Genomic DNA, 16,053 nt, shown 5'->3' with positions numbered 1-16,053 from the left:
CATGAAATTTAACACTTTGGTCTGATTTATATCTATTTAAATCACATGGTAGAAAAAAGTTGACATATTTATAAAATAGTCCATAACAATCATAATATCATCATAAAATAATATATTGTACAAATTCGTATTGGTTTTCCATGCCGTTGCATAAGAGTACTTTTACCAGTCATTCTTCTCTTGGTTCACTTTAACATCTGCCTTTTTACTGCGCAAAAATGTTTCACTTTACGTGTTTGTCAAGGATTTTAAAAAGAAAATCAATGATACATAAATTTATCACTTCCAAATCAAGATGCTGGAGATGGTCCCCGTTTTCTTTCCTGAGAATGCCAGGGCGCAGAGCCCTGATCTTGTGCTTAGGCGTGTCCATTATGTGACGCCACCTTATAGTTACTTGTACGCGGCTTGCAGAAAAGGCTGGTGGTGATGCTGTCAGGAAAATGGTAGGCTAGCCAACAAAGTGGCCGCTATTCCGCTTTAAGTCACTGCTCACTGTAAAAAATTAAATGAATGTTTTTAACGTCCGTATTGTGGATAAATAAGATCATAATGTTACAAAGCTATATTTATCCGGCAGAAAAATATGTCTGTCAACAATGATATCATCCGGGGCACCGGCAGAAAAACCTTCATTGGGTTCATTCAATGCCCTTCCTGGGGCGTTATATTGGAGAATAAGCTGAGTAGAAAGTTTAAGTAGAAACACGATAGCAGTTTTGTAAAAAGGAATCTTTTAGCTGTTCTTATTTGTAAGTATTTCCATTTTAAATACACTTTTGCAATAACTATTTTAAAAAATAGACAAGTTCGATTTACCAAATGTTTTCATGACCCAGGGAGTTGCAAGGGCACCTTCTTCCTAGGAATGGCACAAGAAACTAAACGAAAGTAAAACCATTAAAATTTCAATAGTTTCGTCCCTGGGAGCGAAATGTAGAAACGAAATGAAATGGATTTAAACCTGGGGAACTAAACTCAGGGTCAAAACGAAACGGAGTCAAAACTACTTCGGGTCGAAACTAAATTAAACTCTGGTATGGAATGAAACGCAGATAATGTTTCGCACCAGATGGACCACGTGCTTCACCTTCGAAAAGTTTAGTTTCGACGCATACACCGAGTACGAAACATGGTTGAATGAAGTAGAGGTTCGGCCTATCGTCATTAGATGCCTGGGGACTTATTTAAACCACTAACACGAGATCGGTGAACGCGAACAAGTCATTCGATTCTTAAGCTCAATATTTTAACCTCTACACATATGTTAAACGTAACGGGTTTAAACTAATCCCTCTTATCCGTCTGCACTCAACTTCTGCGATCGAAACTTAGCCATGAGCAGAGGAATTATGATTAATTTAGTTTCGTTCCTGGGAGTAAAGTTCTGTCCCGGGTCGAAACTAAACTCCTTAATGATTATAATTTCGTGCGGGAACGAAACTAAACCTCTTCTCTTCTTCTAAGTAATCAACCCTTGGGTTGGTTTGCAGCAGTCATCCATCTCTGTCTGTCCTCCGCCAGCCTCTTTAGCTCCAGGTAGCTGTTGCAGCCCCTGTCCTTCATTACTTGGGTGATGTAGCTCAACCTCGGCCTCCCTCTGCCGATCTTCCCCTCCACAGTGCCCTCTAATACTTAGGATGACTCTACTCAAAACTTTTGTATGGAGCATAATGCTTTATGGTAGTGAAACCTGGACGATAGGAGCAGCAGAGAAAAAAAGAATTGATGCTTTTGAACTATGGTGCTACCGTAGAATGTTAAAAGTTTCATGGGTAGACCGGGTTACGAATGAAGAAATACTGGACAGACTGGGAGTGAAAACAGACCTGTGAAATATGCTAACTGCAAGGAGAAATAAATGGGTTGGTCATTTACTGAGACATGATGGATTGGTAAAAACTAAACCTAGGCCTCGTATTTTCGTTTCCCTACGGGTCGAAACGAAACATTTTCGTTTCATTTCACTTGCCATCGTATTATATGCCGTCAGAAATAAGAGCCATTCTCCTGCAAAGCGATGGTGGCGGCACAAAGTCTGTTGGGATAATTTTTCCCCCACAGTACGTAGGACGTGGTGGCATAATTTGGGACTAGAGGAAGTCGTAAACTACAGGAGATATTTACAGAAATAATTCCCTGGTTTCTTCGGAACATCTCCGGAGGTCAAAGAGCAAATTTGTTCTTCGAAAGATCAGGAGGCATGGAGCCAATTACCCGGAGGAAAACTCGAAAATCTTTTCTGCCCTTAATATACCGGGGAAACAAAAATCTTAAATTACAAGGAGGAGGCTTCACAGTGCATTTTTTATGAAAGGAGGAGAAGAGAGACAGATGTTTACCTGCATTCAAGTGCCTGCTGTAAGTGAAATTGTGGAAACTACACTTGTTCTACTTCTCATAAGATTGGAGTAAAATGATTAGTGCAATGGGTGGGAGTTTGGGGAAGGTGAATGGGGCGAGAACGTACGGTTTGAGGGTGGGAAGAGTTTCTCGAACAGGGGTCTAGGAATATGATGCGTTCTCATCAACGGGAGTGCTGCCTCTCACGTGGCCTGGGATACCGCACCCAACGCCTGCACCCACTCCTCCCCCAATCGCATCCCAACTCTACCTCTCTTCACTAACTTCCTTACTTAGGTGCATCTCAACCTCTTCAAATCCAAGCACACCAACACAACATTCTATTTCAATTGGATGCGCTGTAAACGCGCATATTTCAAACTGATACGCTAAATGAATAATCAGATGATGTAATAAAGTATTTAGACTCCATAAATGCGTATTATATAATAGTGAGTGATATGTTTTTTTCAATCTTAATGACAATGAAAGATACCCGTTTTTTCATTTAATTTCATCTAAAATGTGAAGTGTTATTTGTATTTTATAGGAGAAAAATCTCTCATTTGTCTCATTTACTCAGTATAAAAATGAAATTCATTGTGAACGCTGTTATTATTTAGGATTATTAACTACCTATACACAGCAAGAATGAAAGTCCCCATTTAAAAAATCATTTGGCTTTGCCAAGATCTCTCACTCGTTCAATTCAGTGATTTGAAGAACTATATGTCTCTGTGCAAGGACACAGCCACTTAAGCTCTTAACTCATTATAACCAAATTTTGCTTCTAAGGAACATCATAAATGTATATATTTTCAGCTCTATTCAGGAAAGATTGTAACTTTAGATTAGCAAGATTTAGTTATTTCGTGCTTCAAAGTTTAATGGAGAAATATGCAGCTGTCATAATAATAATGATATATTAGAAAATTTTCACCTTTAAAAAATGAAAAATCTTGAAACGTAATTTCTCCCAGGACCAGGTCTGGGTTAGGGTTAATGACCTCATAATAGTGAGCGATACATTCAATGCGATGATGGAAGTGTTATATTCATATATTACATAGGTTCTATATGTATGTTCCCTACATACTTTACAGCCCATACCAGCCCTCAGTGTTGTCCCGTCAGCAAACCACCTCGTCATCATTGGCCTCCCGATAGGCTACCGCAGAAGGCAACCACCACTCCAGCGACGACAATGTGAGGCATTGGCCACCTCACCACAGTGCTTAAGACTGTAGGTGTTGTTTGAGGATGAAAAAGAAAAGAATTATATGTATTTAAACTTTCATTTTGTGGTTTTTTTATTGAGATTTAAATAATACATACAGCGACGAGATTCAAACTGAAATTCAAAAAACTAAATAAAAAAACTCGTCCAGTATATTTTAAACTAAGACGCTAAATGATTGATCAGATGATGTAATAAAATATTAAGACTCCATAAATGCTTATGATGTAATAGTGAGAGATCAAGTTTATCATATCTAAATGACAGTGAACGATACCCGTTTTTTCCATTGAATTCTCTCTCAAATATAAAGTGTAATTTGTATTTGATAAGACAAAATCTTATTTGTCTCATTTACTCCGTAAAAAAATGAAATTCATTGTAAACGATGCTATTATTTAGGATTACCGCAACCAAAAATAGCATTAAGGGTAAATAACTCCCGAATAAAAATATATTTCAGAAGAAATTAACTTTAAGGTAAATATGTGCATTGGATTTCATAACCCCCTTTCATCATTTTTCACTGCAGCACATGCATAAAATTAAAATCATTCAGTGCAGTCAGCATGCCATGATCTAAAGGAAAAAAGCGTCAGAAAAGCAAAGCAAGGAAAATGATTTTAATGCTAAATTTGGCAATGTAAATTTCAATGCCAGAGCGTAAGAGAGAGAGAGAAATATTATACTGTTTCCTGGGCTTTCATTGCCAATAAAAAGAAAAGAAGAAATTGTAAATTAATGGCTCCATCAGCAATTTTTTACTAATGCTGAATGTGACGGAATTTGAAAAATAAAGAAGACTATACTTTTCTGTTTACCAATCCAACTTCTACTTATCGAGTTACCCACCACGAAAAATTGACGGCATCAACCCATTCTCAGATAAGTTGATGACGTCACGTCACGTATTCACGCCTGGCCTATCACCAAGACTGCTACTTCGCATGTATCATATGTTGATTTTGTTGTTAGTAGTAGTTTGACTCTATAAATGCTTAGTAGTGGTAGGTAGTAGTAGTTGAATTTTTTCATGGAATAGACCTCTTGCGAAGTATTTCTTCCCCCAGAGAAAATATTCTCCTAATCGAGTTAATGAACCTGAAAACTAATGACGTCACCAACTCATGAAAAGTGGGTGAGATCTTCATTGTGTCAAAAAAATTATTTAATTTAATGGATTGGATCGCATGGCTTTTTTTCTGTCTTTTTTGCCCACCAGAGAGCCGAGAGGAGTTCTGCACACCGCATGAGTGCAATTACGGATTTACCTCTACGTTGGTTAGGCAGCAAGATAAGTTGCAAGGTGAAGTGGTCGTTTTTTACTCTGTGTGGGGTGACCTCAACTTACTTTTAGAGTGACACTATAATTTGCTGAAAATACCGTAATCTCATTTTTGCTACGGCAGCTCATTACTTATCAATGGTGCCGCCAACAACGAGGTCATTTTCCCGAATTGCGTGTTCAGGTCAGAGTGTGGTTGCTTGGGATGGAGGGGAAGATGTATTCAACGGTGTTTGGCGAGATTTTGTGGAACATATTGCAGTTATAAATTAAAGTGAAAAAACTTTGTGAATGTCCACAGTATTTATTCAAGTACGACGCGTTTCAGCGATTCATCGCTATCATCAGGTACAAATGCATGGTTTACGTCAAGAAGTCTTATATATGTACATGCGGAAAGGAGGGGGTATGGTTATGAGTTGATGGAAGTGGGAGAGGGGGGTTGGGGGGTAAAGGAACGTCGACTTTAAAATTTTTTTCCCGGAAGAATAAACCTAAGAAGATTTTATCAACCTTGAGCATTTACCCAAACAATTAGTGCCTTCAGCTGTATTAGTTATTATATTATACAATTTTGGAACCATATACAAGGAACTCTACACTATAAATATAAGGGAGAGAACAAGTTATATGTTCGGGAATGAAGACTAAAATGAAATGTAGGGAGGAATGAACAGGAGAGATGGGGAGGAGGGGTCAAGTTGAGGGGTAGCGAGAGGAGTTTTGGGATAAGGGAAGTTAGTGGACAGCGTGACCATGGTGCTGACCACTGATAAACCCGGCTATTCCTCGCTGAAACATTCTCGCTGTGAATAAATTTCTCGGTCTCAACGGTGTTTTCATATGCGAGGACTCATTTAATTTGTATTGCAAATGCAAGGGACCGTGGGACTCTCGTGGGCAGGCTTACCGTGCCGCGGGACGGATGGTCTGTGTTCCCAGAGTTTGTGTCATAAGGGAGGGGGTTGTGTAAGGCCAGGTGGTGGTCAGCGAGTATGAAGACTTAAGTGGATGACAACAAAAGGACGGTCAAAAATATCCCCCCTGGCGACCCCGTAATATTACGAGAACAATGGCAACGACTCGAGCGGCCAATAGGGCAGTTTTGAGGACTGTATTTTACATCGAAACGACTTCGGGTAATAACCTCACGCACTCTGGAGACCAAAAATACACACAAGAACTAACTGACGCCCATTTACTGAGCTCACATACACTCACTAGCCGAGGTGACTGAAATTTGACTCCGTGGCGATGAGGATCACGATTTAATTTAGAGGAGCCGCCAAATTTGTATGATATGGCCCAGAAGTAATCCCAGATGGTAGCAGTGGATATGAATGGTTGTTGAGGAAGCAGTAAATTCACATAAATGCGCAATTATACAAAGGGCAAACCCATCCAAAGGGCAAATTTTATGCCCTACTGAGGGAGCGAGTATTGTGGTAACTATGTTCAAATTACCCCTCACAAGGAAAATTATCAACGAAGTGAATACATAAACCACAAGAGGATAACAGAATAAAAATTCGATGGACAATTTATATCCATTCTTATTTCAAGACACGAAAATTCAATTAAACGTAAATTTTGGGAATAATCGAAATTTTGGATTACATTGTTCAAGATATGTTGCAACATTTTGACAGACTTTATTAGGAAACCAAAAGTGAAAAAAATAAAAAGCGGCCTACCTAACGCACTCCGGAAACTTGAAAAACACTCACGAACGAACTAAATTCCCCTAGGAGACCTCACTTACTCATTTGCACCGGAAAGTTAAATTCCATTTTGTGGCGACGGGAATCGCGATTTAATTTAGACAATTCGCCGCTTATCTGTCTCTAATTGAATGACATGGCCCAGTAGGAACACAGGCGCGAGCAGACAACGATGAATAGAAGCCTCCCCACGATTTAGATCGTTGTATAGATAACAAAGCTAGTCAAGCGAGCGACTATCTAAACAGCCAAGTTCCAGATAAAATAGTTCCGCAAATACGACGTGTTTATAGATAAACGTACGTAATACTTACACTCGCATAGAAAACAAGAGATAATGTACATAATTCAGGGGCGTGAGAAATAGTGCACATTTTATACCCTATGTTTTTGCGTTGCATTTGCATTCAGGTGAAAATAATCTTTTATATTATAATAAGAAGTCTATCAAGTTATCTAAAATTAATCCAAGTATCTTGGTAGCATTCGAAGTAGCAAAAAATTAATTCAATTACAAAGAATTATAGATGGGTTAATGTTGATATAAACGTTGTATTTATGTTTGTATACAATCGTTCATGATGTAAAGGTAAGTAGAGTACTATTCTCCTAAAATGAAAGCGTTTGTGATATTTAGGATATTGATACGATCATAATGGTCCTTCTCCTCTTTTGGAGAAAAAAATTTGATACCCAAAGCTCAACGAGAAAGAAACCGGCTACCATACGGTTATAAATACCCAATAATAAGAGCATTAATTTGCGAAAAAATGTTCTCCAACAATGGCAGTTATTGTGAATGTAATTAAAACTGGAGACCAAAATTCTGAGTAACGTCCTTCATCCAAGTTCGGGGGCTAAAAGTAATCGCCGACGAGTTTCCCAGCGAAAATCGCTCCACAGGGATTTGAGTGGTGTCAAAGTCTAATCCTAAGGGAGCAAGAGGGTTATTACAAAGCAGATATCCACGACGACCCTTTATTCAACTGAAATGTCAAACAGCAAATAGTGTTCGCACCGGAGATAATTATTTCCCGTAACCGTCTATACCGTTGCAATAGTCGTCGCAGATGACATCGACACGTGAACAATGAGAGTGTCACCATAGCGCAGTTGCGGTGCTTAATTCTACCGCTGCTCAATAGGGAATGTGCAGAATCAGAATGAAATTTTCTACGGAACGGGTGAAATAAGAAAATATTCGGTACCTCTCTTACCAAGTCGGATATTAATTTCAAACCTTCGAATAACTCAAAGTAGAATGTTCGAAATACTATGTGACCCAGGGAAAATAATTGGCACACTACCATTAATAGGTGATATTTACTCTTCCCTGGCTGAGCTTGTGGAGAGTTAGATCCTCTCTATATCAAACCAACCTTCAGGTAGAATCACTCACAGAGAAAAGATTTTCTGATGGCACAAAATTAAAAATAAAGGATGCATATCTCAAGTTTTAAAACTTGTCACCGTCTAGAAAAAATTGAAAATTGGTTGGTTTTTCACATAAATTCTGAGAAAAACTTATTGAAGATTGCGCAATTGAAACGCCAAACGGTGATACAAATAGATAATCAAAATAATTTTCGGTGGAAAAAAAATAGTTCGTTTTAATCTGAAAATGATGAATTGTAAATGCTAAACTAGTAGATGACAAGTAAAAATATTTTTGTTTCAATTTAGAACAAATTATACTTGACGCCTCTAACTTGAATTAATAAATATAAATTAGGCTATGTAATTTCTACGAGAAATAAATAATAATCAAGACAATTATTTATTTATTCCCACATTAGAGATAAATTGTTTCTAGTGTCTTCTTGTATACATAACTAGCTGACCCGGCGAACTTCGTATCGCCTAGCAATTAATGAACTTACAGTTTACTTACACCATTTATAAATCAAGAGCGGCTGTATCGTTTTTAATCATGTTTAATTTATTATAATGAAATAAGGATACAAATTCAATAAAACTACGTAAATGAGTACCAAAATTGCTTGTCAGAAAGACATTTTCTTTATTGAATCTACATAGGGTGGATCGGAGCACGTTTACGCGGATTTTTTTCAACAAATTTTCTTACGTTTTAGCTTAAGAAATTTTGGGCATTGTGGTTTAATAAAGCAGTTCATGAAATAAAAATTATACGAATTCAGTGGTTGGCTATTTGCGTTATTAGCTATAAAAAAAATGTTTTTAGGTCCAAGTCCGTTGCATACACTTGGCCCATTCAGGGGGGAGGTTGACACAACCCCAGACCGACGCTTGACTGATGCTCAAAATCGTGCAAGAAAAGCCCATATGAGGCAGCATTTGCATTAAATGACTTAAGGCGCGCCAGTTTTAGTATCTCTGTTTGGTAAAAATGCACTGCGTAAACGTACTGCATGCGTAAACGCACCACGGTGAGCCCTAAACATTCGGGTTTAATGTCTTGTGTCAAGCACCTTCTGATAAACAACAGTTTTTGTTTTGTTATCAGGCGCAAGATGAAGCAGATGAAGCTAAATAAATATAGCGAAGCAAAGCAGTGACGCAGCGAGGGGAGGTTTTGGGGAATAACCCCCACCCCCCCCCCCCCCCCCCCAAGAGCTTAGAGAATTTTTTTATGAAAGATTTTGTTATTAATATTAGGGGGACGGATGACTAACAAACAAAACATATTTAACTATTCACACAGCCGCAAAACCCACTATTTTGAACTGTTTATCTATTTTGTAAAATGTCTGAGGGAAGTGCCCCCACACTTCCCGCTTACCTTAGCGAGTTTTCTATACCCTACAGACCCGTGGTATTAGCTGCGCCCAAAACCCCCTATCCTAGCTACGCAATTGAAGGGAAGGAAGAAATACAGAGGATGGTTTATCGACTCGTGAACATAGCACGTTAAATTGACCATGAGAAAATCATGGGTTTTCATTAGCACATGAGCACAAACAACACAAAAACTGAAAGACTGACCATGCGATTTTTTTAATCGTTATCACGAATGCAACACGAATTGGAAATTGAATAAGTTTAAGCTCAAAAGGGCATATGAGTTGAGATAATGGAATCTACGGAATAAGGACTTCCTCACCTTTGAATTTTCCTTTGAGTGAAGTTGCGTGAATCTCATTCATTACCAATTATTTTAATCACCAAACACGTTCCGTTGGATAGTTATGGTTGGTTTAGGCTTCGAAAGATCATGAACACAGAAACAACATTTTTCTGTAAATCGTGCCTTGGTAAGCCAGGCATGTCCAAGGACTTAAAATATTCAGATAGATAGTTGGTGATTTCTTCTTCGTTTGTTACACATTTAAAAGATTCGAATTAATGCAGAGTAGGAACTATTTGAATTTACCTCGTTTTAGTCATCCGCATCTTAGTTCTTGCTCGCTAAATCAACCATCTTTGATTCTTTTGGAGATCAATCATATTCTGGAACTCTTTGTTGATGAGCTCACTGAAACTAATTTGAAACCATTCCAAGGAAATGAGTTAAAACTACTCGATTCCTCGACAGGAACACGGACATTACCGTTTGTCAACAATTGCTTGGAGATTTGTTTACAAACACGGTAGTGAAGTGTCAACTCGAGCTGGGCCACGGCTGGGTTTACAATTAGCTCGAATTAAATTTTTTAAATGTAATTTCAATTTAATTAATATTTTGAATATATTTAGTAATCAAAATGTTATATTGTTACTAAATTCAGTTATTAAAGTGGTAGAAACAAAACAAATTATTTAATTTGTAGTTTTGACCGACTTATCAATTGTTGTGTAACTATAACTCCTAAAAGCATGGCCATATGAAAGAGATGAATTTTTTTGTGAAATTATCCTTTTTTTAATAGCCTATATGTTAACCCCGCCTGAGACGAATCCAATGAACCAAATCTCATTGAAATCGGTGCAGCCGTTCTCGAGTTATAAGTGTTCTAACTAACACGATTTTCGACTTTCTTTTATATATATAGATATTAATTAAATTGACATTTGGTACTCATTTACGTAGTTTTATTGAATTTGTATCCTTATTTCATTATAATAAATTAAACATGATTAAAAACGATACAGCCGCTCTTGATTTATAAATAGTGTAAGTAAACTGTAAGTTCATTAATTGCTAGGCGATACGAAGTTCGCCGGGTCAGCTAGTTTTGAATATATTTAGTAATCAAAATGTTATATTGTTACTAAATTCAGTTATTAAAGTGGTAGAAACAAAACAAATTATTTAATTTGTAGTTTTGACCGACTTATCAATTGTTGTGTAACTATAACTCCTAAAAGCATGGCCATAGGAAAGAGATGAATTTTTTTGTGAAATTATCCTTTTTTAATAGCCAATATATTAACCCCGCCTGAGACGAATCCAATGAACCAAATCTCATTGAAATCGGTGCAGCCGTTCTCGAGTTATAAGTGTTCTAACTAACACGATTTTCGACTTTCTTTTATATATATAGATGATCACAAGTATTATTCAGCTGCGACGGGCTTCCTATCGCCCTGCGCACTCCATATAAATTCTTTACATTCACCATTGCTTTGAAGTTCATAGAGTCCAAATCAATGCACACGTCTCTTCGTATTTCACAAAGTATTAAGGGGTGCTTAATTGGGGTGAAATATTTATTGCACCTTGAAAGTTGAATTTTTTACTGTGTCAGTAATCAATATATAATGGAGAAGAGAAAAACTATTAATAGAACGTTGAAAATTGTAGTTCGGATGCAAGGAGGAGATAAAATGTGATGAATGGAGTTCAAACAAATATAAAATGTGTATACAATACGTTGATAATAATAACAATAAATACGTTGGTGTGAAAATATAAGACGACAGGCGAATTGGGTAGCTTTCTTCATCAAAGAAAACGAAAGGCATTAATGCGATTCGTTACCCAACATTAGTGTATTCATATTATACAAATTATTTGGTTTTAGAAATCCCAGTTTAGACGAATGTTAATAGTCAATTAAACCTCATTTGAAAAAGGCCAGATTGGCATCCATACGATGCCACTCCACGCGACGTAACAAGGGTCCAGATGCTACACGAGTAGTCAGGAGTTTTACATCGTCTGAAATTACCAATGCATGCATGAGGCACAGAGCTCAGGGAAAGAGGCAGGCAGAGAGGCTCAGGGAAACATCTCATCATAATCACCTATGTATTAACATTGCCTATGGCCGGAAAGTTTCCTTAGTTTGTTAGAATATTAATAATCCTTACTTAAGTCAAGCGCAAGCTTCTAGCAGGATACTCTGCTACCTGCTAGCAGCCTGCATCGTAGCGGCGCTCATAGCCTCGCACTCTGGTGGCCTCACACAGCAGTAGCCAGACGTCATACGGGCTTTTCCCAGCATACATACTTAGCCTTATTTCCCAGCCCATACTTAGCGCTTGAAAATTTTAACTTTTCATTTAATCGCGAAAAATAGATATCGTCATTGAAAAATCTATAAGCGTGAAATACGTATTCCAGGAGTAATAATCTTTCGGTTTAGGCAGTAAAAAACAAGGACACCACCTAAATGAGAGAAGAGCTGCGTCAAACCAATCTTAAGATTGATGATGAAGAATTCCATAACTCCAAGGTTAAATTCATTTTCTTTCTTAGCAGCATTGGTCTGTTCTCTCTTTCAGCCTCTGCCCATTTGCATATTTTTTCACCAGTCCTCATCAGCTTCCCCTTCCTTTATGCTTCTTCGTTTCCATCTTTTCCCCCGAGTGCTTCTCCTTTGTCCTCATTCTTTCCTCTTCCATTCTTTTTATATTGTCTCTCTCCCTGCATATTTTCTGCTCTGTTGTTGTATGTTATTTCTTAGTTTTCAAACTTTCTTTGAGAATAAGAGCACCCTTCTTGGTGATTATCTTTTTACCGATTTCAACTGGAGTGAATAGGGGTAACGCCTTTACTCCAACGGGGGGCGAAAATAATGACGGCGCCCGATTTTTTTAAATGTATCCACAGCGCTGAGGCGCTATGTGCTCACCGCCGGACACAATAGATTTCCATTATGAGTTTCCAACGACGGGTCGTGGGGACTTAGGACACTCCAACTTCTGAAGCCGCCGCCAGGGCACACCACGATTCAAACACTTTCCCAAGCCGGAAGCGATGTTCGCAGAACAGAGAGAAAGGATAGTATAACCCTTCATCCCGCATTTGGTCACTTCCGGCGCCAGCTTTACACCAATGGAAGATCGGCATCATAGAATATGTAGAGGAAACGTTCAAATACAGGTCCGTTTGCATATTGCTCATCTTTTGTTCCGCTGGCTGTTAAACCTCTACTCGCTTTAAATATCCTCTTTACTTATTTATATATTATGAGTAAATTTATTTTTTACAACAAGAAGAATTATAGATGCGCCGGAATGCCGTGTGCTTGGTATAAATTTCGGTTTTATCAAAATATCTTGTGCGTGTAAAAACATCAATCGATGAATTTATTTAACAAATTTTGAGATGTTTACGATTCACGCTAATAGAGCATTGAATTTTGAATAATTAAACTCGCCGGCTAATTAATATTCCAGTTCTACGGTAATCTACGGTACTGCCGTTGACATGACGAAAACTTAAAAAAGTATAATATTATATATTGGTGGAGCTATAGGCTGTCCCAAAAAAACACTTTTTTGGAAATTCCAAAATCGTCACTCGGATTTCGATGACCCTCGGGTATACAAGGATAGGCAAAAAAAGATTTTCGAAAAGGTTTAAATAATTAGGTAGCGAGGGGCGCCTAAATACCAACACCCTTAATTTATCATACGATTTCCCAAAAAATGTCAAATTAAGGGTAATCAGGGTAAGTTGTGGCCCTTTGGGCTAACTTTTCGTCGGTTTTTGCGTATCTTTCACCGTTTAGGCTGTGCGGCCCGCGCAGCCTGGCGCCAAGAGTGGCGCTAAGCGATGCGGCTCGCGCGACGCGGCGCAACTGACGGCTGAGGCGGTCCCCCTCCCCTCCCACACCCCTCCTCCTCACCTGCCGTCGCCCGCCATGTTCGCATGCTTCAGTGACTCTGTCTCTCTCTCAAATTCAGATTTTGAACTCCTTTCGTAGACCAAATCATGTCGGCACGTATGGTAATAATCAATCTTATCCTTATTTTGGAAAATCGTTATAAATTTGTTAGCCTACTGAGAAAATTATTCAACAAAACCAGGTTTCAGTTGAACAAGCTCTTTCCTCGTACCCCCATTTAGCATTTACCGAAGTTGGGAAGCAATCTGCAGTAAATATTGCTTTTGTTCTTCGTCGTTGGAGATACTGCTATTTAATTCTATGATTGGGGCCACCCCCTCTCGGCCTCATCATTCACCACCTTGAACTGTTTGATGTGATGTCGAACTGTTTGGTAGCTTTCTGTTGTTTCCCAATTCTTAGGATATTTGTTGAGAAATTCATGCGATAGCTCACGAATAAAACATTCTTTGAACTTGATGAAACAAAAAATGATAAATCTTACCTGTGCACGTTTCTAGTCACGGGCAATTTTTTCAGAGATTGAACGAAATCATTTTCACGTTCATGCATTCGTTTCATCGTTTTTATTTTGATGTGAAACGGCTTGATTGTCAAACGATTAATGAGAATAGTTCCTGGCTTAGCTTTTTTCGTTTGTTCCAAAGTTCGATCTGCTTCTTACGACCTTGGATCACATTCCACCTTTCTATGGCTGGTATCCGAGCTCTACCGTAAATCACGAGAGCAGTATGTACCCGTTAAATAGCACTGACGCTTATGGTGTGCTTCAACTTTCTCATTTGGAATAATAAAACTGATAGTAGATCACGCAATTTTGGTATGTGCTTGGTGTACGAAATTCAGATTTCTCTTTTATCCCGAGGGCGAAGATATCGCGGGCTCTTCTGATCACCTTCTTGGCTCCATGTCTACAGCTCAAACACAAACCACTATGTTCCTAGTATGCATACGCTTTTACACACTTAGACGCAAATTGGAAATGCAAGCGTTTAGAACGTATTGCAGAGCAAGAGTAAAGCCCACTGAATAACAGCACGATTCAGTAGACACGAAGCTGCCCCACAATGAACTGACTTCGCAATTCACAATGAAGGTCCGAAAGAGAACGGGTCGTAAGAATGTAATACCATGCCAATTACAGCAGTGGTATTAGCTTCTGTCCTTTCGCAGAAAAATGATTTTATGGCTTGGACATCAGAACTTTCAAAACCCTGTCTGGCGGGGCAGGAAGGTTATAAACTATCGAGGGTCAATGAGAGAACCCTTAATAGATGCTGCTAACCCTAGCGCCTCAGTAAATTCCATGATTCATATCTACCAGAGGTCCGTGTTGTTACATTGAATTCGCAAAAGGTGAGGAAATGCGCCGTGAGGACCAAAAGCATAATCTGTTGCAGTTTGTATCTCAGTCTCAAAAAAGGCAGGACAAATAACGGAGAAAGAGCTTCTGGACATGAGTAGGATTGGATAAGTGAGGAGGATAGGGTGCGGAGGTAGACGGTCTCAGCCGTGGTGGTCCTAATAACAGAATTTAATAGCAGTATCTCTAACGACGAAGAACAAAAGCAATATTTACTGCAGATTGCTTCCCAACTTCGGTAAATGCTAAATGGGGGTACGAGGAAAGAGCTTGTTCAACTGAAACCTGGTTTTGTTGAATAATTTTCTCAGTAGGCTAACAAATTTATAACGATTTTCCAAAATAAGGATAAGATTGATTATTACCATACGTGCCGACATGATTTGGTCTACGAAAGGAGTTCAAAATCTGAATTTGAGAGAGAGACAGAGTCACTGAAGCATGCGAACATGGCGGGCGACGGCAGGTGAGGAGGAGGGGTGTGGGAGGGGAGGGGGACCGCCTCAGCCGTCAGTTGCGCCGCGTCGCGCGAGCCGCATCGCTTAGCGCCACTCTTGGCGCCAGGCTGCGCGGGCCGCACAGCCTAAACGGTGAAAGATACGCAAAAACCGACGAAAATTTAGCCCAAAGGGCCACAACTTACCCTGATTACCCTTAATTTGACATTTTTTGGGAAATCGTATGATAAATTAAGGGTGTTGGTATTTAGGCGCCCCTCGCTACCTAATTATTTAAACTTTTTCGAAAATCTTTTTTTGCCTATCCTTGTATACCCGAGGGTCATCGAAATCCGAGTGACGATTTTGGAATTTCCAAAAAAGTGTTTTTTTGGGACAGCCTAGTGGAGCTAGCTTGTGCTAGACCCCAATCCTAGATCGGTACGTGAGGAAGGACGCCATAAGTCTCTGCGTCGAGTCTACTTATCCCTTACCTCTTCATTAAGGCGACTCTCTCGAAGGGAACTCTATCTTGGCCTCCTGCATCGCTGCTACCGCTGTATTAGGGAAGCTCCTCACCTACCAACAGTCCCCTCGGCTCCCCTGTTCGCCATTCGTCTCAATAATCACCCACACAAACGCACCACAGCATCGGGAACGCCTCGAAATTAA

General features: G+C 39.0%; 1 protein-coding gene across 2 annotated transcripts in view; it reads right to left on the bottom strand.

The window, feature by feature from the left end:
* Positions 1 to 256: 256 nt before the first annotated feature.
* LOC124165657 (zwei Ig domain protein zig-8-like) overlaps positions 257 to 16,053 on the bottom strand; it is a 313,548-nt gene continuing 297,751 nt past the window's right edge. The window contains exons 6-7 of one of the 2 annotated variants that reach the window (XR_006866278.1): positions 3,440 to 3,584; positions 257 to 495 (exon numbers count right to left, since the gene is read on the bottom strand). Coding sequence is in view for 1 of the 2 variants with exons in the window: in XM_046543133.1 (XP_046399089.1) it covers positions 3,493 to 3,584 (92 nt within the window). In the remaining variant the exon portion in view is untranslated. The remainder of the gene's footprint in view (positions 496 to 3,439; positions 3,585 to 16,053) is intronic. The other variant, XM_046543133.1, reaches the window with a different exon arrangement.

This window comes from Ischnura elegans, chromosome 9 (genome assembly GCF_921293095.1).
Source record: "Ischnura elegans chromosome 9, ioIscEleg1.1, whole genome shotgun sequence".
Classification (NCBI taxonomy): domain Eukaryota; kingdom Metazoa; phylum Arthropoda; class Insecta; order Odonata; family Coenagrionidae; genus Ischnura; species Ischnura elegans.
This window is presented reverse-complemented; position numbering and strand designations above follow the sequence as displayed.